A 24,794-nucleotide genomic window follows, 5' to 3' on the forward strand; every position below is an offset into this window, starting at 1 on the left:
GGTGTTTCTTTAACTTTGTTTTTCTTACCAAAGCATCATTTTTTAGCTGCATTTTTAGCTAAGCTCCACCCATCAAAGAAAAAAAGCCTGGGCTTTTTTCCCTACTGCTGTGCAGAGCATGATGGGATTTCCTATGTTGCTGTTCACGTTGCCTAGCAACTGGGAGAGGTGCTCAGGACACAGGACAGTTGGAACTGTGTCTCATGCTCCCTGTCACCTCCTTTCAACCAAAAAGATGGCTGCCATCATGAAATCACAAACATTTGCCAGTTCTTTTAAAAAAAGGGTGGGTAAGAGATTATATTACCTATCTATTTTAATTAACATAACTAATGTAACTTAATGACAGTATGTTTGTTTAGGCTGAAGTTCCTCTTAATGTCATACCTGAAACGCCGCATCCCCACGGCTAAACGCTCACTTAATCCCCCGAAATCCCGGGGCACAAAACCACGACTTTCAAAGTCGTGGATTTTGCTGCCCGGGGTAGGCATAGCTTTGTGCAGTAACTCTGCCTCCATTCTCGTCAATCTGCGCTGATGGCCACCTCTCCCCCGTCCTTCTCTGTGTAAGAAGACTGAGAGAGGCGGGGGAGAAGCGGAGATCCGCGCAGATTGATGTGAGTAGAGGCAAAGCCACAGCACAAAGCTATGCCTACCCCGGGCAGCAAAATTCACGACTTTGAAAGTCATGGATTTGTGCCCCGGGGTTTCGGGGGGATTAAGTGAGCGTTTAGCCGTGGGGATGCGACGTTTCAGGTATGACATTAATTCCTAAGAGGAATAGGAAATAAAAACTTTTTTGAGGCTTTAGTCTCTTTAAAGCGGTCCTCTAGACTGATTAACAAAATCCTGCAGCCTTGCTGTAAATAAAAAAAAAAAAAAAAGTTTTATGTGCCCGCGCTGTCTTGTCCCGCAAAGACGTCCCGAAGACCCCACATCACCTGATTTCCAGCGCCTGGCCCCGCCTCCCTCTCACCACAGAGATTTCCGAACCTTTTTTAGATGGATTCTGAATAGAAGTGACTGTAAAATCAATCAGAAAAAAGTTCGGAAATCAGATCCGGAGTGTCGGAAATCAATTTGACTCAAAATTGCATGGTGTGTACCAGGCATTACATCGATGTGGTAAGATGGTACAATCAGGATAGTATTAATAGTGAGCAGACTGAACGGAGAGGGATGTAGAAGCTGACATGTTTATTTCCTTTTAAACAGATGCAGATTGCCTGGTAGTCCTGCTGATCCTTGGCCATAGACCCTGAACAAGCACGCAGATCAGAGGTTTCTGACTAGATTACCAGCATGCTTGTTTCAGGTGTGTGATTCAGGCACTACTGCAGCCAAAGAGGTCAGCAGGACAGCCAGGCAACCGGAAATCAATATGGCAGCCTCCCCATATACCTCACACTTCAGGTATCCTTTAGTGCAGTGATGGCTAACCTTGGCCCTCCCTCTGTGACAAAACTACAAATCCCATCATGCCTTTGCCTCCCCGAGATATGCTTAGAGCTGTCAGAGTATCGCAATGCCTCATGGGACTTGTAGTTCCACCACAGCTGGAGTGCCAAGGTTAGCCATCACTGCTTTAGGGAAATCTAGAGCTGTCAGAGGACATTCCATGGGAGACTGCAGCATGTTTGCATCAATAATAGGATGATCTCCTTAATAAAGTTTGATGTTAATAAGACTATAGAATTTAATTTTGGCTGCACTGACAGCAGCAGAGTCTCACTCATTTGGCAGAACATACACTTCAGTGGAATGTAGTTGTGTTCATGAGAGGAGGCCAATGTGAGGATGATTTTGCCAACTATATTAAGCACACCTGTACAGTTGATTTTGGGATGTCCCGTCAGAGCAGATGGCGCATGGTGAATGATTTGCACCCGGTTTGGCTCCACCGCCGCTGCCTTTGCGCACTTAGGTCACTGGAAGGCTCACAGCCGATTGCTCTGGCCGGATTGGTCGGTGGCTTTTGCACGAATGTTGTGCCTTGTTTGTGCTTGAGAAATGCGCCCCGTTCAGAAGTGCTACACAAATGGGGCAAAGCCTGGTCAGCCGGCCCACCGATGACCATGCATGGGGTGGGAATGGTTCAGCGTATTGATGACTCTTCTCTCTCTAGGTCCAGTCCTCGGTGGCGGTTGGAACACCAGATTACATCTCTCCAGAAATCCTGCAAGCGATGGAGGACGGGAAGGGCAAGTACGGTCCGGAGTGTGACTGGTGGTCTCTGGGGGTCTGCATGTACGAGATGCTGTACGGAGAGACCCCATTCTATGCCGAGTCCTTGGTGGAGACCTACGGGAAGATCATGAACCATAAAGTGAGTTTGTTGGACAATACATTATTCAGGATACCGGATTTTACATTCAACTTCCAGGTTTCAGCATTTGAAACAGTTCCTATGTCTATGTATTGTTGTATATCTGTACAGTATGTGGCTCCACCCCTCCTGGGCTATTTAGTTTTGCAATCTTCTACCCCAGAGCACTGTGGACAAGCAGGTGTTGTTGTTTGCTATGTCAACTGGCTTGTCACCTCCAGTATATACAGTACTGACAGTAAACTAGCTGCAGTGTGTGCTGACCTCTGCTACCTCCAATATGTACAGTATAAGCTAGTACTCTTTGCCTGTACTGATTGTAAACTAGCTACAGTATGTGATGATCTCTGCTACCCCCGGTATGTACAGTATAAGCTGTTACTCTGTGTTTGTAGTGATAGTAAACAAGCTACAGTATTTTCTGATCCCCGCTACCTCAAGTATATGTACAGTATAAGTTGTTACTCTGTGCCTAAACTGATGGTAAACTAGTTAGCTGCAGTATGTGCTGGTCTCTGCTACCTCCCAGTATGTACAGTGTAATGTCATTAGGGACGTTGAATATCAATAATTTATTGATCTGTCGTTTTGTATTAATTTTTCACCCCATCTTATCATTTTTTTAAACCTCCCACATTCTGTACAAAATGAAGAAGCTATTGGCTTGAGATACAGACTTCTATCTGGGTATGTTGTGAGCTGGTATGATTCTAGCATTCCTCCCCCTCCTCCAGGAGCGTTTCCAGTTCCCGCCGCACTCGGAAGTCTCGGAAAACGCCAAGGACCTGATGAAGAGGCTCATCTGCAGCCGAGAGCATCGTCTGGGTCAGAACGGGATCGAGGACTTCAAGAATCACCCGTTCTTTGCTGGCATCCAATGGGAAAACATTCGCAACTGTGAAGCACCTTATATCCCCGAGGTCAGCAGCCCCACCGACACGTCCAACTTTGACGTGGACGACGACTGCCTGAAAAACTGCGTAAGTGCTCATCAGCCTCCGAAGCGCTGCACATTTCTTTTTCGTGAAATGTGGAAAATGTGGCTTTTTTTTTTTTTTTTTTTTTTTTTTTTTTTTTTTTTTTTTTAGAGGTGAAATGGTTAAAGGTAGGGATGATCAATAAGATGCAAATGTTTCCAATTTCATACAGGATTATGTCAATTTGCATGCAAATAAATGGAGCTTGAAAAAGGACCAGTCAAGTCCCACCAAGGTTTGAATTGATGTATGGGCAGATCGACCTCTCTGATCGGAGAGACAGATCTGTTGCCTGCACATACACTGTAGACTGATTTTCAATAGATTTCAGAATGAAATGTATCAAAAATCAGTCTAGTGATCAGGCTGCAAAATCTCTAGATGTATAGCCACCTTGAAACCTGTGTTGCTTTTTACTACTGTCTGTGTTCTTGTAGTGCAGAATCACTGCCTGTTTTTCTTATGTTTTGTTTTTTTACTCCATTTCCTCTGGTCTTAGGCTGGGTCCACACTAGACCCGGTTGCAGGACGGACACTGCAGTCCGGATCAGGGGAAGTACCCACCGTACTGCAAACTGATGAAAGTGCATCAGTTTTGTATCAGTTTCCGTTCAGGTTTTTCCCTGACAGAAAACGTCTCCATCATTAGGAAGGAGTGGGAGGATTTTTTGGGCCAATCATAAAGCTCAGGCTATCCGTTTTCACATCCGTTTTTTGCCTGTGGAGCTGGAGATGCGTTTTCTCATTGCTTTCACTACCCCTGCATGTATCCGTGGTCCTGATCCGTTGCGTGAAAATGCAGCAGGTCCGGACCTTCCGTTCAGGGTTTGAAAACGGATCCCCGCAAACGCAGACGGATCCGTTTTTTACTTGGGTGAGGCTGGCTGCTATTTTAAACATTAGTATCCGGGACTCCGTTTTTCATCAGGTTTGAAAAACGCAGCCACGGATACGTTTCCGGACCTAGTGTGGACCAGCTCTTAAGGCCCATACACACAGCATACAAATGTCGGTACAGACACGTGTTGAGCGACGGTTTGTGCAACGGTTTGTTTGTGTGGACACTACAAAAGGCAAAGACTGTCTGCAGACACAGCCATGTTTGAGCGATTCATATAGTGAATCTCTTGTGACTTTTGTCTCGCAAACCAGTGTGGGGAGAGATAAGGAGAAGCAGACCATTTTGTCCAATGGTGAGGGGAAAACAGCGCACACCATTTTATCCAATGAAGCTGGGAGGGGCAAGGAGAAGCAGACAATTTTGTTCACTGGAGTGGTGAAGTGTGAGGAGGACCAGACCATTTTTTCTTATGGAGTGGGGAGGACTGAACAGAACCGGGCCATTCTTTCCTGTGGAGGGGAGATCAATAGGGAAGCCCTTCTGTCTTGGGCCCAGTTTACACTGAGGGGTGAAAAACTGATCTTGTAAAAACATATATGTTTTCAGTTTCAAATAGATCAGTTTGTTGCGTTGGCATCAATTTTTCATCTGTTGTTTTTGCTGTGCATTGCCACCCAGTCCTTATACCTGATGCCGTCACATTCGCGTTACTTTGCTGCTGCTGCTATAGCCACTCTGGTCCACTGCATGGGAGAATTGCCAGAATATACGCATTGGCGTCCCAGCAGAAGCCTTTAGGCTCCCCACTAGATTGCAACAGACCAATGGGAACCCTTCTTCAAACCAGGGAGGATTCTCATTGGTCTGTTGCAATGAATCTAATGGGAGCCTGATGCTTCTTGTGGGACGCGAATCTGTATACCATCACTTCTGCAGTGAGCAGTTGTGTCAGAGAACCCAAATGTGATGGCGGCAGTTGAGCAAAAATTTTAAGAGAAACTCCGACCAAGAATTGAACTTTATCCCAATCAGTAGCTGATACCCCCTTTTACATGAGAAATCTATTCCTTTTCACAAACAGACCATCAGGGGGCGCTGTATGGCTGATATTGTGGTAAAACCTCCCCCACAAAGAAATTCTGAGTACGTACTCTTGGCAGTTTCCTGTCTGTGAACCTTGCTGCATTGTGGGAAATGGCTGTTTACAGCGGTTTCCAACTGCCAAAAAAGCATGCAGCAGCTACATCACCTGCCAACAGTAAAAATGTCACCATGTAATAAATGTCAGAATGTAAATCAGGGATTTATAAGATTTTACAATGGGAAAACACTGACTAAATCATTTATACATAATTATTGTAAAAATGAAGCACTTTTTTTATTACATTATTTTCACTGGAGTTCCTCTTTAACGTACGCAGCAACCAGCCTAATGAGGATGGCCACAGTGTTCTTATAGGCTACTATTGAGTCCGTTAGCTTCTGCCTAGCCTGGTCGATGTAGAGAAATTGTCAGAATGAACGGACCAGTTACCAATGGACTGATGTGAACAGATCCTATTACTTTGCATAGGATCTGTTTCGCCTTATTCCCCTAAGTGGAATGTTTTGTATGCTAGTGTGAACCGGGACCATCCTCTCTGGAAATACGGACGTCGCATTGGCCATCCCTCGTCTGCAGAAGGTCGGCAAACGCCTACAGCCGGCCTGCTATGCTGATTAACCCACATACACTACAGTCTGCCGAAACTGTGCAATATCTTCCTATCCGCTGGGAATGATCTTCTGTCATCACAATGAAGGTTCTCTCACAAAAGAAACAATCAGCTGATAACTGGTTGTGTGCGCGAGAACTAGAAACAGGGAACCAATTTCTCACAATGCATATCTATTTATTGTTAGTATCAAAACACATGAAAAAAACCCCATGCCTTACTCTCTCCCCCCTAAAAGCAATGCCTGTTTGAATTGGAGTGCTCCTCACATCCACTCAGCGCACACACGCTATCACTGTCCTTGGCCAAGATCCTGAGGTATTTAGTTGAACAGCGTGACTGGTATAATCACAGTTCCTCATAAGATGACATATCCTCTAATAAACAGCATTGTGAAGGAATCACAGTTATGCAGTGTATACTGAGGCAACTTCAACCTGTAAATGAACTGTCTCTCATCACAGCTTCCGTAGGCAAAATCACGTTCGCTATACCATCACAGTGAACTTTGTGCAAATGTCCGCAATATTTGACGTTGTTTAGCAGCACTCACCACCTCTTCTTAGCTCAACCCCTCATCACATTAAAGTCCCATCCGGCTTGTATCCGCGGCATCCCGCGGTTTACACTGCCATTACTTGCTGGTACGAATGTGCGGGCAGGAGGTCGCCAAGCTTACACGCTCTTGCTCCAACGGCATATAACCACGCCTGGCTTTTTGTGTGTGCGACCAACATTTCATGACTGTGATTACCAAGGCTGTGGAGCCAAAGTTGGGGAGTTGGAGCAATTTTTGGGTACCTGGAGTCGGAGATTTCATAAACTGTGGCGTCCGGGTCAGATGATTTTTGTACCCACTCCATAGTCCTGCTAGGGCTGTGGAGTCGGAGCAATTTTGGGTACATGGAGTGGGAGTTGGTGGTTTCATAAACTGATGAGTCAGAATTGGAGTCAGACAATTTTTTTGTACCGGCTCTACAGCCCTGGTGGTTACTCTCACACTTATTGGTCGCTTCCGATTCACAATGAGGAATATAGAAAGTCTGCCTGTATAGATGACTGGGAAGAATTAAGCCTTGTATACTCATTCATATTTGATTGGCTAATCATTGGCCAATTTTACCACTTCCACATAGAATGAGAGTTCGCCTACATAATCTCTTCGTAGTATTCACAATCTGTTTGCCCTCATACTACATGGAGATTAGTAAATTGGCCATTTGTTGGCCAATCAAAATTGGATGTTTGACCAGGCTTTAGAGGAAGCTGTCTCGTCCAATCACAGCCCTGTGTGTTCTGTATGTGTAATGTTAATGGCAGGCACCCTAGTAATGTGCTGCATGTTGTGCCCCAACAGGAGACGATGCCTCCACCAAGTCACACCGGATTTTCTGGGCACCATCTACCATTTGTTGGCTTTACTTACACAAGTAGCTGGTAAGAGCCGAGATTAGCTGCAGAGCAATAATCACATTCCTATTTCATTTCCACTCTCTTCCCTTCCCTCTCTTGCCATTTCCTTACCCAACTCCCCTTTCCCTATCTCCGCTCCCCTTTCTTTTTTTCTCCCCTTCCCTTTCCTGGAACACTTTTTTTTAAATTTTAGCTCCCTCTTCCCATTCATATTTCTTCCCCTTTTCTCTCTATTCACCCCCCTCTCTTCCCCCCCCTCTTCTTCTCCCCCCCTCTTCTTCTCCCCCCCCCCCTCTATTTTCCTTTACCCTTCCCAATCCCCCCCCTCTTTTTTTCTTCCTTTTTTCCTCTCTCCTCACACCTCACCCCTTCCTGTTCCCCTTTCCACTCTTCCTCACTCTCCTTCTCTCTGCCTTTCCATCCCTCCCTCTCTCACTTTTTCCTCTTCTCCCTCTTTCTTCCTGCCCCCCCCCCCTTTCTCTCCTTTCCCTCCTTCCCCTCCTTCCCTCCCCCCTTTCTCTCCCTCTCTCCCTCTCTCCTTCCCTCTTTCTCCCTGCCTCTCCCTTCCTCCCTCTCCTTCCCTTTGAGAGTGAGTGGAAGATAACATTAATAAGGGTTGATCAAGGCTATTTTTATTTTGTACTTGTACTGAAATGTTCTTAAACCCGCTTAAAATGAAGCTTTGTGGTTGTGAAGAGTGAGGGGACTGGAATAAATGTGTTTTCTGTTGTGTTTTGTTCCTGTAAGATGCTGTTTGTGACTCTTCTCTGCCTCTTCAGTGTATTATCAGACAGGAGTTCTCTGCGGCTGGCGTCAGAGACTTGCCGATCGGACTTGGACACCAATGTACAGCGGAGCTTAGAAGACAGCCTGGCGACAGAGGCGTACGAGAGGAGGATAAAACGCCTGGAGCAGGAGAAGCTGGAACTCAGCAGGAAGCTGCAAGGTATAGGGCCAGATTCCAACCCCATCCTCAGCTCCGGGTCCTCAGACCGCAGTGGTGTGTGGGACTAGCCACAGGGCCGGCCCGCTTATGAGGCGGGGTGAAACATTTGCCTCAGGCGGCATTTTGGGGGGGGGGGGGGGGGGGGTTGGGCGCCCGCCGAGCTGGAGGGGTAGAGGGCAGAAAGGGAGTATTGGGCCTAGCGGTGGGGAGGGGGGTCGGACCCCCCCTCCCTCGCCTGGGTCCCCCGATCTGCGCTCCCCTCCAGCTTTAAAAAGTGAAGTACCAGCTCTATGTTTAAGAGGCAACGGGCGGGGATCACTCACCTTTTCCATGTTCCAGCGTGCGCTCCACTGACGTCACTTCCTGCAACGCCGCCCACTGTATTGTAAGGGGGTGTGGGGGGCGGCGCTTTTTCTAATTTTGCCTCCGGCGACAAAAAGTCTAGGGCAGGCCCTGACTAGCAATAATTCTCAGATCGAGATGGCAGGGATGGGAATAGCAAATATTCTCCAGATGGAGACTGCAGGAGTGGGAATAGCGTATGATCCTCTAGAGACAGCATGGGTGGGAATAGCAAATTATCAGACCGCAGGGGTGTCAATAGCGAATAATCCTCAGACTGCAGGGGTTGGAATAGCAAATAATCCTCACACTGCAGGGGTGGGAATAGCAAATAACCCTCACACTGCAGGGGTGGGAATAGCAAATAATCCTCACACTGCAGGGGTGGGAATAGCAAGTAATCCTCACACTGCAGGGGTGGGAATAGCGAATAATCCTCACACTGCAGGGGTGGGAATAGCGAATAATCCTCACACTGCAGGGGTGGGAATAGCAAATAGTCCTCACACTGCAGGGGTGGGAATAGCGAATAATCCTCACACTGCAGGGGTGGGAATAGCAAGTAATCCTCACACTACAGGGGTGGGAATAGCAAGTAATCCTCACACTGCAGGGGTGGGAATAGCGAATAATCCTCACACTGCAGGGGTGGGAATAGCGAATAATCCTCACACTGCAGGGGTGGGAATAGCAAGTAATCCTCACACTACAGGGGTGGGAATAGCAAGTAATCCTCACACTACAGGGGTGGGAATAGCGAATAATCCTCACACCGCAGGGGTGGGAATAGCGAATAATCCTCAAACTGCAGGGGTGGGAATAGCGAATAATCCTCAGACTGCAGGGGTGGGAATAGTGAATAGTCCTCTCACTGCAGGAGTGGGAATAGCAAATAATCCTCACACTGCAAGGGTGGGAATAACAAAATTTTCCTCAGACTGCAGAGGTGGAAATAGCGTACCATCCTCCGAGACTGCAGGGGTGGGAATAGTGTTTGATCCTCAGATAAAGACTGCAGGGGTGGGACTTGTGCATGATCCTCAGAGACTGCAGGGGTGGGACTTGTGCATGATCCTCAGATAGAGACTGCAGGGGTGGGACTTGTGTATGATCCTCAGACTGCAGGGGTGGGACTTGTGTATGATCCTCAGATAGAGACTGCAGGGGTGGGACTTGTGTATGATCCTCAGATAGAGACTGCAGAGGTGGGACTTGTGCATGATCCTCAGAAGATAGGGACTGCAGGGGTTGGAATCCATCCATCAGAGTTCTGTAAGCGATGTGCATACTTTGACTGTCAGAAAAAGCTGACAATTAAGGCATCATACACTTTTAGTGGTTATTCACAGAAAAGGCATTTAATTTGATTGATAAAGCCATCAAATCTATCACTAATTGAGGAGTTAATTGAGCGTTGACCAGGAATGGTTTTGCTTTAAGTGATAGATGCCAGCACAATGTGAACCGAATCTGAAAGCCTTATTAAATGGAGGCGACTATAGCAGAGTTTGCTCACTCGAGATGTAACGCGGAGCAGAAAATGTTTAAGGGATTCCCGCTCAGTGCAAAACGCTAGCGGTTTTTAAAAAACCCTAGCCCATGTAAGCATATGGCAGTGTTAACACTGCCGCGTTTGCGGTTAGCGTTAACAGCAAACGCGTGACATGCAGCGTTTTGCCGGCGATTAGCACACATAGCACCGAAAATCGCGATTGCTCCCAAAACGCTGCAGTGTCCAGTGATTTTTCTGCGTTAATCGGCGGTAATTGCCGGATTTTTGCGGTTTTAGGTGTGAATGGAGCCTAAAGAGAAAAAAAACACAAAAAAATGAATTTGGAACTCTAAAGGTTCATTTTGTTTTGCCTGCTGTGTTTCTTCAGAATCCACCCAGACTGTACAGGCGCTCCAGTATTCCGCTGTGGATGGACCCATACCTGGCAATAAGGACCTGGAGATCAAGTCATTGAAAGAGGAGATTGACAAGCTGAAGACACAAGGTTTGCATTATCATACTTCTATATACACGATATGATAGCCCCTCTTTATTTCCTTTTCTTATTGACCTGTACAGATGGCTAATAAGCTTCTACTAATCCTGGCTGATGTGCATATTGAATGCAATTTGTAAGCAGCTTGGAATTCAGCCAATTAATTCATTTCCTGCTGATTTTGATTGGATGAATTCAACACTGCATGTAATTTGGGGGCTGGATACTCGTTTGGGCCACCTAATAAAGGTGAGCGGGCGAAAGTGATATCAAGTTTCGAATGAGGAGAAACAGGAACTGAGCATGGGTGGACGTGGCACTGGGGGTTCACTCACCTTGTTCCTCCTTTTGCCACACCACTCCATGCCCCACTTCACCCTCCTGATACTCCTTTCGCTCTCGATGCTTCCTTCTTCTGCATCCGATACTTCCTTCTTCTGCTCCCGATACTTCCTTCTTCTGCTCCCGATACTTCCTTCTTCCGCTCCCGATACTTTTTTCTTCTGCCCCCGATACATTGTTCTTCTGCCCCCCATACTTTGTCTTTCTGCCCCCCATACTTTGTCCTTCCGCCCCTCATAATTTGTCCTTCCACACCCCATACTTTGTCTTTCTCCCCGATACTTTGTCCTTTTGTCCCGATACTTCCTTCTTCCCCCCCCCCCCCCCCGATACTTCCTCCTTCTGCACCCAGATACTTCCTTAAGTCCCCCCCCCATACTTCTTTCTTCTGCCCCCGATACTTCCTTCCTCCGTCAACCCCCCCCCCCCCCCCCAGCTACTACTTCTTTCTTCCGCCCCATGATACTTCCTTCTTCTGCTCCTGATAGTTCCTCCTTCCGCTTCCAATACTTGCTTGTACATACTCCTGTACATGCTCACAACACTCACTTGATATGTGGGCTAATCTGTGACCCTGATTAGATTTCTTTTCGGTTAAGTTCCAAACACATAATGCTTAAACCACAAAATGTGCAGCATTCGGATTTGTCAGCCCCCGCCTCGCGTCCCTGCCCCCTCCAGCATAGGCCAGACAAACTTATCTGCTTCTGTCTAGAGATGTTTCCGTGATAATAAATTCCGCTTTGTGATTCTCCTCTCATTGCCGCTCGTCGCTTTGCTGTTATGAAAGGTTACGGCTTTTGCTGCAGATCACAAAGCGGTTGGGTTGGCGGCTGCGGCGGAATGTGTGTCAGCTCTCTGGGTAATCGCTGCAGACCTCGTTTCGTTCTTTCAGCTGGAACAGAGCGATACATTTATAGGAATCAGTCGCTGCTCCAAATAAGAAAGAACAAAGCGGGGCGTGCAGAGGAGATGCGATATATGTGAATTCTCAAATCTGCCAGAATAGTTGTAATTCCGCCCAACCAGTCCTGTGATGTCATAAGGCAGCAAGTTGACTGCACATTGATTAAAATTGTGTACCAGGCTTTAGGGTGTGTACACACATCCAATTTTGATTTGCCAATCGTTGGAAAATTTTGCCACCTCCGTGTAGTATGAGAGCTTACCTACACAACCTGTTCATAGCATTCAACATTTGTTGGCCCTACTACCACATAGAGGTGGTAAAATTGGCTAATAACTGGCCAATCAAAATTAGAAGTGTGTACTAGGCAGATCAATACGGTAGGTGGGGCGTTTGTAGCCAGAGGCGTTTCAGCGCAGAGCCGTAGGGATGGTCGTTACGCTGATTATCTGTCTCTGATTAGTGCAGCATTTCCAGGGAATGAGGAAGCGGAGCTCTCCAGATGTTGCTGTACAGTAACGAGGCTTGTGTATCCCGACATCTGCGATTCTTTATCCATCGCTGGAAATAGATCTCTGGCAATCCTTATAACTCGGCGAGCGGAATGATTCCCCCTCTCTGAGCGGCGTTCCTCCGCCGCCTGCCAGTTCCACGCGCTCGGCGAGGAGATCCCCGCCATGCAAGGCCTCGGAAATGCTTCACTGTCTCTTCCGTTAGGCTAATCGCTCTGCTAATTATTCAGAGTAGATGCCAATGTTATGCAAATGTATGCGACTTGTCAGTGGGCGTTGGACTGGTCGATTTTAAAGAGCAACTCCAGTGAAAATAACGTAATGAGCAAATGTGCTTCATTTTTACAATAATGTATAAATGATTTAATCAGTGTTTGCTCATTGTAAAATCTTTCCTCTCCCTGATTTACATTCTGACATTTATCACATGGTGACATTTTTACTGCTGGCAGGTGATGACATTGGAAGGAGATGCTGCTTGCTTTTTTGGAAGTTGGAAAAAGGTTTTATTTCCCACAATGCAACAAGGCTTCCACAGTGTGATGTCAGCGCGATATTGCATGTTGTCACCGCTGTGCACGCGATCGACCTCGTCGTACCAAGTTTTTGGGGGACCAATCGACCATCGAACGATGTTTTGATAAAATTATCGAATTTGATGGGCGATCGGCTGCAGTATCTGTAGATGCATGGCCAGCTTTAGAAGACTATTTGCACTCAGAGTGTGGCTTTAGGTTAGGCCGTTCCTGCAGTAGGACAGTCCCCAGTGCCCTCCCCATTAATATGGGAAACACTCCCAGCAGCCTCTGTGCAGCCTCTGCTACTGCCCTATTAATATGCGAAACACTCCCAGCAGCCTTTGCTGCTGCCCTATTAGTATGGGAAACTCTCTCCCAGTAGCCTCTGTGCTGCCTAGGCTGCTGCCCTATTAATATGGAAAACACTCCCAGCAGCCTCTGCTGGTTTTAATATGAGGAAACTGCTGCCTCTGCTGCTGCCCTATTAATATGGGGAACTCTCTCCCAGCAGCCTCTGCTGCTGCCCTATTAATATGGGAAACACTCTCCCAACAGCCTCTGTGCAGCCTCAGCTGCTGCCCTATGAATATGGGAAACACACTCCCAGCAGCCTCTGTGCAGCCTCAGCTGCTGTCCTATGAATATGGGAAACACACTCCCAGCAGCCTCTGTGCAGCCTCAGCTGCTGTCCTATGAATATGGGAAACACACTCCCAACAGCCTCTGTGCAGCCTCAGCTGCTGCCCTATGAATATGGGAAACACACTCCCAACAGCCTCTGTGCAGCCTTAGCTGCTGCCCTATTAATATGGGAAACTCTCCCAACAGCCTCTGTGCAGCCTCAGCTGCTGCCCTATTAATATGGGAAAGTCTCTCTCAGCAGTCTCTGTGCAGCCTCAGCTGCTGCCCTATTAATATGGGAAACACTCCCAGCAGCCTTTGCTGCTGCCCTATTAGTATGGGAAACTCTCTCCCAGTAGCCTCTGTGCTGCCTAGGCTGCTGCCCTATTAATATGGAAAACACTCCCAGCAGCCTCTGCTGGTTTTAATATGAGGAAACTGCTGCCTCTGCTGCTGCCCTATTAATATGGGGAACTCTCTCCCAGCAGCCTCTGCTGCTGCCCTATTAATATGGGAAACACTCTCCCAACAGCCTCTGTGCAGCCTCAGCTGCTGCCCTATGAATATGGGAAACACACTCCCAGCAGCCTCTGTGCAGCCTCAGCTGCTGTCCTATGAATATGGGAAACACACTCCCAACAGCCTCTGTGCAGCCTCAGCTGCTGCCCTATGAATATGGGAAACACACTCCCAACAGCCTCTGTGCAGCCTTAGCTGCTGCCCTATTAATATGGGAAACTCTCCCAACAGCCTCTGTGCAGCCTCAGCTGCTGCCCTATTAATATGGGAAAGTCTCTCTCAGCAGTCTCTGTGCAGCCTCAGCTGCTGCCCTATTAATATGGGAAACACTCTCCCAACAGCCTCTGTGCAGCCTTAGCTGCTGCCCTATTAATATGGGAAAAGTCTCTCCCAGCAGCCTCTGTGCAGCCTCTGCTGCTGTTGGAGATGTCTGCTGGGTGACTCACGGTATTTTCTTTGCCTATAAAGCGATCTTCCTTCCAGGCATGTGTTTCCAATATATGCAGAGCCAGCCATGCAGTTTTGTTGTTTCGCTAACGCTGGAGAGCATTTTTAGGAATTTCGGAACGTGCCAAAAAACTTTGAGCTCTAACTGCAGAGAATGGCTCTGGCCGCTTGTCTTGGATGATTTGTGTTTATGGGGAAAGTAGACGAGAATAGCTAGCGGATAGAATCAGAGGCCTAATTCAGAATCTTGTGGGCGTTTTTTTTTTTTTTTTTTAAATGAATATGATAGCAAATTTGCATTAATTAGCAGTAAGGCAATAAGCACTGTTTTGTACATTATTATACATATATAGCACTGATTATATGTTCTGCAGCACTTTACAAAGTACGTTGTCATGTCACTGGCTGTCCTCAGAGGAGCTTACAAACTAATCACTACCATAGTCATAGTTGTCTAATGTCTGACCATATTATTATGTATTTATATGGCACTGACATCTTCCACAGCACTTAATGGAGTACATAGTCATGTCACTGACTGTCCTCAGTGGTGCCCGCAATCTAATCTCTGCCGTAGTCATAGTCTAATGTCCTACCATATTATTATTATCATATATTTATATAGCACTGGCCCCTCCGTGGATCCAAATCGCCCATGTGGCTGGTTTTACACACACACACACACGCACGTAACTGCAGTGCTGGTCACAGAGAGTTGAATGTTTTAGCATCAATGTAAGTAAGAAGTGAGTGGGTTAATAAGACTTGCTGGTGACCCCTCCCAGCTCCTCCCGGACTTCCACTTTTGGGTGATGGTGGAATGGGGGAGGAGCTTGGGTGTCTCAAAGACTACTGTTCAGTGTAACCAAGTAGCTTCTGACATTGGCACAGGAACACAGCTATTCTAGGAAAGTTTTATTTACCAAGGCCACTACACATACAATGAATTATCTCCTAAGTTTATCCTCACTTCAGCTTTGCTTTAAATGTGATAATAATCATTGGAAAGTCAGAAATCTATATAGGAGATTTCCTGTGCACACTTCCACCTTAAAGCGAATTCAGATCTTCACGTTTGCTCTAAAAGATAAGCAACATCATAATAACCTTTAAAGATAAAGATAAACATTTCTTTGTTACGGCTGATACAAATCCTGCAATAAATCTGCAGTGTTTCTACTTCCTGTTTTCATGGAAACAGACATATTGGTAACATCCAGTGCTTTCAAATGAGCTTATCTACCGTGGCAGACAGCAGAGGTATCAAATTACAACTTGTGAGTAGTCACAGATGAGTGGGAATCAGACAGGCTAAACTCTCTAAATACATACAAGGTGCATTTCTCGGTTTTCCTTCTGTCTTGTGCAAGAGTTCAGCTCCCCTTTATGAGAGCTTTCGCAACTTTCCAGGGCCTGACTTGCAATGCTTGCGCTGGTTCCTGGAAATTCCGGCTGTTGATAAATATAATTGTCATAGCACAGCGGCGAGGAATGCGCTGAACCCTCACTACCACTATTTTCTTGTCTCATTTGAGAGTGATTAGAGTCTCAGGCCGGCTTCCAGTGCCTCCTATTTCAGCCACCGCCGACTCCTGCACTTTCCAGAACGGCGGTAATGATATGTTCTGCTCCCTCTGATTCATACGCGTCCAGACTGGCAGGCCCAAGCCCCTATGTGGCATATTGCAGCATTTATGGGGAGGAAGTAGGATCCCTTTTTTTCCCATAATCCTCCTCTCCACAGATAATGTGAGCATCCTTGGTTAGAGGAGAAGGCTGGCAGGCCCAGGCCCCGTGTGGCTTGTCACAGCGTCTCTGCAGAGGAAGAGAGGACTTGTGAGGAGCATAGCACAGTATCAGGATCCCTTTTGCCATAATCCTCCTCTCCACAGAAAATGTGATCATCCTTGGTTAGAGGAGAAGGCTGGCCCAAGCCCCTGTGTGGCACATTGCAGCATCTCTGGGGAGGAAGTGAGCGCTTGTGAGGAGCATAGCACAGAAGTGGGATCCTTTTTTCCCACAATCCTCCTCTCCACAGATAATGTGTACATCCTACAGTAGCCATTTTTCCTGAGTGATGACAAATGACTTAAATTTGCATACTGATGAACTGCACCGTTGCCTCCCTTTCCTTCCTCTTTGGCCCCTCAGCACGCCTCCCGCTAATTCATGCGGCCACGCTCTTCTGCACATGCGCGGCTCGGACGTGTGCACCCCTTATCGCGTGGCAGAGCTGTGCATGCGCAGAGGCCCACGACTGGCTGAGGGTAACCGGATAACCGGGGGTCATATTGCCAGAACGGAGGGGGCAAAGAGGACAACGAGGGAACCATGGTGCTCATGGGGCTGGAGGAAGCCCCAGGTAAGTAGAAATAAATCCCAGTGTACCATCTCAGGTGCACTTTAAAGGACAACTGAAGCAGGAGGGATATAGAGGCTGCCATATTATCTTTTGAGCAATACCAGCTGCATGGCTATCCAGCTGATCCTCTGCCTCTATTACTTTTATCCCTAGATACTGAACAAGCATGCAGCAGATTAGGGGTTTCAGATCTGACAAGATTAGCTGCATGTTTGGTTTTAGTGGTGTTTAGACACTACTGCTGCCAATTGAATCAACAGGGCTGCCAGGCAACTGGTGTTGTTTAAATGGAAATAAATATGTTAACCTCCATATTCCTCTATCCATTTGTCCTTTAAAGGATACCTTGGCTTTCAGGAATTTTTGAAAACTGGGGGAGCAGACGTGCAGCAAATGGTCCTGATGCCCATGCACCCCCCGTTCTTCTCTGTCCCCCACCGTTATCTTATAAAGGCCACCCGAACCTACTTCTAGGTCAGCCAGGGTCAGTGAGCATTGCGCAGGCACTGTCCTGCGACGCACGTCCTTAGTCGCCCCCAAAGCTCTCTACAGTTGTTTATTTCATACGACCCGCTGGAGCCACCTTTATGCCAGCAGCAGTAATAGCCACTGATTAGCAGCCGCCACTATGCCAGCAGCAGTAACAGCCACTGATTAGCAGCCGCCACTGTGCCAGCAGCAGTAACAGCCACTGATTAGCAGCCGCCACTATGCCAGCAGCAGTAACAGCCACTGATTAGCATCCGCCACTGTGCCAGCAGCAGTAACGGCCACTGATTAGCATCCGCCACTGTGCCAGCAGCAGTAACAGCCACTGATTAGCAGTCGCCACTGTGCCAGCAGCAGTAACAGCCACTGATTAGCAGCCGCCACGGTGCCAGCAGCAGTAACAGCCACTGATTAGCAGCCGCCACTATGCCAGCAGCAGTAACAGCCACTGATTAGCAGCCGCCACTGTGCCAGCAGCAGTAACAGCCACTGATCAGCAGCCTTCACTGTGCCAGCAGCAGTAACAGCCACTGATTAGCATCCGTCACTGTGCCGGCAGCAGTAACATCCACTGATTAGCATCCGTCACTATTCCAGCAGCAGTAACGGCCACTGATTAGCAGCTGCCACTATTCCAGCAGCAGTAACTGCCACTGATTAGCAGCCACCACTGTGCCAGCAGCAGTAACAGCCACTGATTAGTAGCCACCACTGTGCCAGCAGCAGTAACAGCCACTGATTAGCAGCCGCCACTGTGCCAGCAGCAGTAACAGCCACTGATTAGCAGGTGCCACTGTGCCAGCAGCAGGAACAGCCACTGATAAGCAGCCACCACTGTGCCAGCAGCAGTAACAGCCACTGATTAGCAGCCACCACTGTGCCAACAGCAGTAACAACCACTGATTGCCACTTCCATTGTGCCAGCAGCAGTAGCAGCCACTGATTAGCAGCTGCCACTGTGTCAGCAGCAGTAGCAGCCACTGATTAGCAGCCGCCACTGTGCCAGCAGCAGTAACAGCCACTGATTAGCAGCCACCACTTTGCCAGCAGCAGTAACAGCCACTGATTAACAGCCGCCACTTTGCCAGCAGCAGTAACAGCCACTGATTAGCAGCCGCAACTGTGCCAGCAGCAGTAACATCCACTGATTAGCAGCCACCACTGTGCCAGCAGCAGTAACAGCCACTGATTAGCAGCCGCCACTTTGCCAGCAGCAGTAACAGCCACTGATTAGCAGCCGTCACTGTGCCAGCAGCAGTAACAGCCACTGATTAGCAGCCGTCACTGTGCCAGCAGCAGTAACAGCCGCCACTGTGCCAGCAGCAGTAACAGCCACTGAGTAGCAGCCGTCACTGTGCCAGCAGCAGTAACAGCCACTGAGTAGCAGCCACCACTGTGCCAGCAGCAGTAACAGCCACTGATTAGCAGCCACCACTGTGCCAGCAGCAGTAACAACCACTGATTAGCAGCCACCACTGTGCCAGCAGCAGTAACAGCCACTGATTAGCAGCCACCACTGTGCCTGCAGTACTAACGGCAACTGATTAGGAGCCACCACTGTGCCAGCAGCAGTAACAGCCACTGATTATCCGCTGCCACTATGCTAACTGCACATGCTATTTGGGTTATTTCCTGTGGAAAAGTTTTGTATAAATGTCACAGGCATAGTGTACCTGACAGCAATCAGCAAAAATTGTTTCGTTTCGCTAGTTCGGCCCCCTAGCACTCTCAGGAACAGCAATGTGGCCCTTAGCCTCATAAGTTTGTCGTCCCCCCCCCCCTTCCCCCAGTAGTAGAGGCTGCAGGAAGGAGGTTGAGGGAGAGGCGTGTTTGCAGGTGACAAGTTACATACATACATAACATACCAGGCCTGATGTCTAAATAGCCATAAGCACCACCACATCTCAGAGCGTCAGTCTGGTTTGTTTTTCCAAGGAATTGCCTTTTCCTGCCCAACACAAACTGGGACAGAGTTCAGCTCCGGCCCATCTTAAAGGGACGATTGTTTTGCTTTTGTTATCCCTGGATGGAAGAGGCATATGGTCCTCATTTCAGGCTGTAATCTGTATATAAATAGGCACACCTGCACACCCTTCCTCCTCCGCTAGCTACAGATCCCGTCTGGAATGTGTCAGTCTAAACAGTGGACTAGCCGCCAGTTATGTGTGTCAGCTGATAACAAGCCGCTAGTGCTGGAAGTACAGGAATCTGCAAGACATTCATAGGAGAGGCTGAAGCCAGGCCAACAAGCTTGGAGCTGGCCATACACTATGCAATTTATAGCCCAATTCCACATTCAAACCTCACATTTTGTGTAACAATTTCTGGCAGGATTAGTGATGCAATTGGAAGCGCTTTACAATCTACTGCCGGAGATTGTGCAGCTCTTCCAACTTGTGGGGGTATTATTTTGTATCTTGTGTTAAAGTTTTAACTACGGTACCTCCTGGGTGTCCCAAAGCCTGTGTCCGCCGCCCTTAAGCATGTAGCCCCGCCCCCTTGCTCAAAAAGTCATCAGCGTTTCTTTATCTCCAAAAGAAGCCCAAATGACCTTTTGTGCAAGGCGCAGGGCTACACAATGGAATCTGGCAGGCGCAGACATTGGGAGACCTGGCAGGTAGTTAAAACTTTATTTAAAGAGGAACTCCAGTGAAAATAATGTAATTTAAAAAGTGCTTAATTTTTTACCATAATTATGTATAAATGATTTAGTCAGTGTTTGCTCATTGTAAAATCTTTCCTCTCCCCGATTTACATTCTGACATGTATTACATGGTGACATTTTTACTGTGGGCAGGTGATGTAGCTGCTGCTAGCTGTTTTGGCTGTTAGAGACAGCTGTAAGCAGCTATTTCCTGTCTGTGAACATTGTTACATTGTGTCAGTTTGCCCAGAGTACCGCGGTCCCAGAGCTTCTTGTGGGAGGGGTTTCAGCACAAAATCAGTCATACAGCGCCCCCTGATGGTCTGTTTGTGAAAAGCATTATATTTCTCATGTAAAAGGGGGCATCAGCTACTGATTGGGATAAAGTTCAATTCTTGGTTGCAGTTTCTCTTTAAAACAAGAAAATTGCCCACATAGTCGCTGCAAAAACGCTTATCTCTTGCATTTGAGCAGCAATCGCACCACAAATGCTGCAGGACCCGTGACAGTGTGATTTGGCCAAATTGGGCCTGTTACTACGTGTGTGAACATTTTAGTGAAGTTGGTAAACGGATTATAAAACAACTGCTTGAGGGGATTACTGCTCCCCCATGCTGTATCACTTTCTGAAGCCACCCTCCCCTTCTCTGACCGATTTCCCTGGGGGTGTGGGCAGTGTCTGTAATAGCCACACTCCTACATCAGTCAGTACAGAGATACAATACAATACAATAACATTTCTATAGCACTTTTCTCCCATAGGACTCAAAGCGCTTAAGAGATGTGTGAATGGCACAAGTGTGATAGCAGGAGTCTTGGCTGCTAAAACACTGCAGTGTTTTCCTACTTAATTTTCACTTCTGATTATGCCTTGAATTTGCCTTGTTCTATTTTGGGGTTTGTTGGACTTTAAAGAGGGATTATCCGCTACAAAATCAAATTCCATTTACCCACTGCTTACCCTGCATTTGCAAGCACACCAATCTATTCAGAAATGTTTCTGCTTTAATGAATCTTATCTCGGTCAGTCTGGCTCTATTTTTGCCATTGATATTGTGTCGAGAGGCCTATGGGCTGCCACTAGCTCAGGCATGGGCAAACTCGGCCCTCCAGCTGTTACGGAACTACAAGTCCCACAATGCATTTGCCTTTGAGTCATGACTGTGGCTGTCAGACTCCTGCAATGCATTGTGGGACTTGTAGTTCCTTAACAGCTGGAGGGCCAAGTTTGCACATGCCTGCACTAGCTGCTACCTCTACAAGTGGGTATCCCCTTTTCCCACTCCCAATATGCAACACAAAAAGAATAATGGGGAGCGCTAATTACACTTATAAGGCACATATTACTTTATTAATAAAATTGATTGTTTAGAATTACAACATAAAAAGGGTTAATATAACCCCTTTATTTTTGTTCTTGCCAACGAGAAGGAAGCTTGACATCACCCCTCCTTTTTCCTGCTCCTCACTGATTGGCTGAGGGCATTTCAGTGAGCTGCTGAAATCGAAATGTGTGCTGTGCTCACATGTTTACAAAGCAAGCTAGCTACGACAGTGCAGTTTGTAGGAGAGAAAAAAAGTAAGGTAGGAAATGACATCAGGATTGGCTTCAGTTAGAGGGAATCAAGATGGCAAATGCCAGGAACAGAATTCTCTATTTACTATATAAAATTCACTGAAATCAAAACGTGGACAGTACAATACATGTGTTATGTAAGTAGAACAAGTATTTATTTATCTACTTTATATATGTGTTTTTCTTCCTGTGATAATATGGCTGTTTCTGCTGCTTTTAGTGACATGTGCTGGTCAAGGTGTTTTGTAAAAGTTCTGCAAATAATGTTTCAGGCTTGTAAATCTGTAATAATATTACTAATTATAATATCACCTGCCTCCCAGGGTCCGGACAGCTGAACCAGCAGGTAGAGAAGAGTGGAGTCACCAGGCAGGATGTGGAGGAATTCTCAAAACAAATCAAAGCCTTTGAGAAACAAGTGAAGGTCTTGAAGCAGGAGAAGGAGGAGCTAAATAAGGTGAGCGCCCCATACAGGAAAACATTGTGTACAGCTGTGGTTCAGTGGCAAATCTTCAGGAGTATTAGAGAATCTGTACTCTAAAATTCTTACAATAAAAATCATACCATTCTATTCATTATGGTCTCCTGGGCCCCTCTTTGCTGTTTCTGCCACTCCCTGCTGCAATCCTGGCTTGTAATTGACCGTTTTAGGCAGTGTTCACAAACAAGACATGGCTGCTAACCAGAGTGGGATAGGCTGAGAGGAGAGCTTGGAGAGGGTGTGTAAAGCTTCTGCCTATCACAAGCACATGCCACACATTCCAGCCTGAGCCCGACAGAGCCGACAGCGGAAAGAAGATAAGATTTATTACAGAGACAGTGCAACTAGAAAAGGCTGCAGTATGCCAGAGCACATTAGAACAGGTATAGGAACTTATAGGATAGAAGAAATAAGGCTAAAAGTTTTGTTACAGAGTCTTTTTAAGGTTAAATCTCACTATCAGACACGTGATACATGTTGTTGTTTTCCCTCCCATAAGTGAAATTTCTTCTGCTCCGATGCAGAATTGAGGGAGCTTTTCCCAATATTAGTTGTACTTGTGTGTAGCAGAGGTCTTGCGCACCTCATCATCAGACAGGGTGCTGCCATCTTTGTTTTCATGCTGGTACTTTTTATGCTTTGCAGTCGCCTTCTTAGCCTGGCTCTGTGATGTGGGCTCCCCAGCAGCCGTCTGGGAGGACGAGGGCTCGTTGCGGCGCATGTTAGCGGTAGACATGCAACCTCCCAACTTTTTGAAATGAGAAAGAGGGACACAGAAGCCACGCCCCTGGCAATCCCCTAGTCACGCATACCATAAAAATGTCATACATTTTTAGTAAATATATATATATATATATATATATATATATATATATATATATATATATATATATATATATATATATATATATATATATATATATATATATATATTTACATAGAAAGAGGGACACATCAGGAGGAAAGAGGGACAGGGCTCCCAAAGAGGGACAGTTGGGAGCTATGATGCATGTGCTGGTACCAAACAAGTATGGGTTTGTAGGATTATGGAGCGGGAGCTCAGCTTGCACATGTCCTCGCCCCATGGACTTCAGGCCTCGCCCCCGTTGTGACTAGAGTATAGAGGCCCACTTTGACATTTAAAAGTACTGAAATAATCAGACCTTCATGGGAGTTACAGGGTTATACTGTTGCCAAGACATAGGTTTGCTTCTAATGTGAATGGCAGTGGCAAGTGTCTTGTAGGTGGTTATTAATAACAAACCAATTAGCTTCCTGAGGTAATTGTTCTCCCCCTCTTGGGTCATCAGAAGGTTGCTGAAAATGATTTATGACCATCACTATTAAGTGCCCTCTTTAGATATGGCTATATAGAAGGGGAGAGTCCATATGTTTAGAAGAACTGCATATAAAGTGTACCAAAAACGGGTACAACACAGTACGAACATGAAGTTTATAAAAAAAATATCCTTTCTACAACTTTTGGTCCACAACCAGAGATCCTTAGATGTTTCCACAAGTGGAGTCTGCAACCTTTTTATCTGTTCATTTTGTAACTCACTGCCTTGTATAGTTCTCTCTGAAATTTCTCCACCCTTCTCACTTATTGTTGGTTTAGGATCTTCTGGAGTCCAGCGAGAAGTTAAAGACCCAAACCAAAGAGCTGAAAGAGGTGCAAAGCCTACAGAAGCAGAACCAGCAGGAGATGAAGGAGCTGAACGAGAGGTTGACCGAGCTCCGCTCGCAGAAGCAGAAGTTTGTCCGGCAGCTGCGAGACAAGGAAGAGGAAATGGAAAGTATGGCACAGAAGGTGGAGGGGCTGCGGCAGGAGCTGCGCAGGGCCGAACGGGCCAAGAAAGAGGTTGGCGTTTGGTGGAACTTCTAAACTTTGCCCGCGGCTATGCATATTACAGTTAATAAGAAATGAGTGCGGCTTTGTTGGCATAACTAAACAGTCAGAAACTTGTCTTTCTCAGAAAAGTTAGAACCTCCTGCCTTGATGACTGGAATACTTGTGTTACTGATATTTTTTTTTTTTATTACCTCTTTTGGCTTCTCACCTCTCCAGGCTGCTTCTCCCTTCTCTTCACCTCTCCTGGCTACTCCTCCCCCTCTTCACCTCTCCTGGCTACTCCTCCCCCTCTTCACCTCTCCTGGCTACTATTCCTCCTCTTTACCTCTCCTGGCTACTCCTCCCCCTCTTCACCTCTCCTGGCTATTCCTCCCCCTCTTCACCTCTCCTGGCTACTCCTCCTCCTCTTCACCTCTCCTGGCTACTCCTCCCCCTCTTCACCTCTCCTGGCTACTCCTCCCCCTCTTCACCTCTCCTGGCTACTATTCCCCCTCTTTACCTCTCCTGGCTACTCCTCCCCCTTTTCACCTCTCTTGGCTGCCCCTCCCCTCTCCTGGCAGCTCCTCCCCCTCTTCAACTCTCCTGGCTGCTTCTCCCCTCTCTTCACCTCTCCTTGCTGCTTCTCACCTCCCTGGGCTGCTCCTCTACTTTCTTCACCCCTCCTGGCTGCTCCTCTTCTCACCTCTCCTGGCTGCTCTCCCACATCTCTTCACCTCTTCTGGCTGCTCCAATATGCACCGCTCCTGGAGGCTCCTCCTACCTCTCATGGCCTCTCCAGGCAGCTTCTTGGCCTCCGTTTTGCGCGCCACATTTGCCAGGATGATGTCCTCACCCATGTGACCTAGTGACTCTCCCAACTCTGCATCAATGTGAGGGATGAGATAAATCATAAGGGGGAGTCGGAGAACTATGCAAATTTTATTGCTGAGGGTGGAGTGATGTGGAATGAATCTTCATGGGCGGACAGGCTTGTC

At 47.1% G+C, this 24,794-nt stretch overlaps 1 protein-coding gene across 8 annotated transcripts in view; it reads left to right on the forward strand.

Annotated features, from left to right (window-relative positions):
* CDC42BPA (CDC42 binding protein kinase alpha) overlaps positions 1 to 24,794 on the forward strand; it is a 275,310-nt gene that overhangs the window by 158,355 nt on the left and 92,161 nt on the right. For all 8 annotated transcript variants that reach the window (XM_068232799.1, XM_068232801.1, XM_068232798.1 and 5 more), the window contains 7 exons: positions 2,128 to 2,328; positions 3,063 to 3,308; positions 7,219 to 7,298; positions 8,054 to 8,220; positions 10,443 to 10,559; positions 21,811 to 21,944; positions 23,587 to 23,829. In XM_068232799.1, coding sequence (XP_068088900.1) covers positions 2,128 to 2,328; positions 3,063 to 3,308; positions 7,219 to 7,298; positions 8,054 to 8,220; positions 10,443 to 10,559; positions 21,811 to 21,944; positions 23,587 to 23,829 — 1,188 coding nt within the window. The remainder of the gene's footprint in view (positions 1 to 2,127; positions 2,329 to 3,062; positions 3,309 to 7,218; positions 7,299 to 8,053; positions 8,221 to 10,442; positions 10,560 to 21,810; positions 21,945 to 23,586; positions 23,830 to 24,794) is intronic.

This window comes from Hyperolius riggenbachi, chromosome 4 (genome assembly GCF_040937935.1).
Source record: "Hyperolius riggenbachi isolate aHypRig1 chromosome 4, aHypRig1.pri, whole genome shotgun sequence".
Lineage (NCBI taxonomy): Eukaryota > Metazoa > Chordata > Amphibia > Anura > Hyperoliidae > Hyperolius > Hyperolius riggenbachi.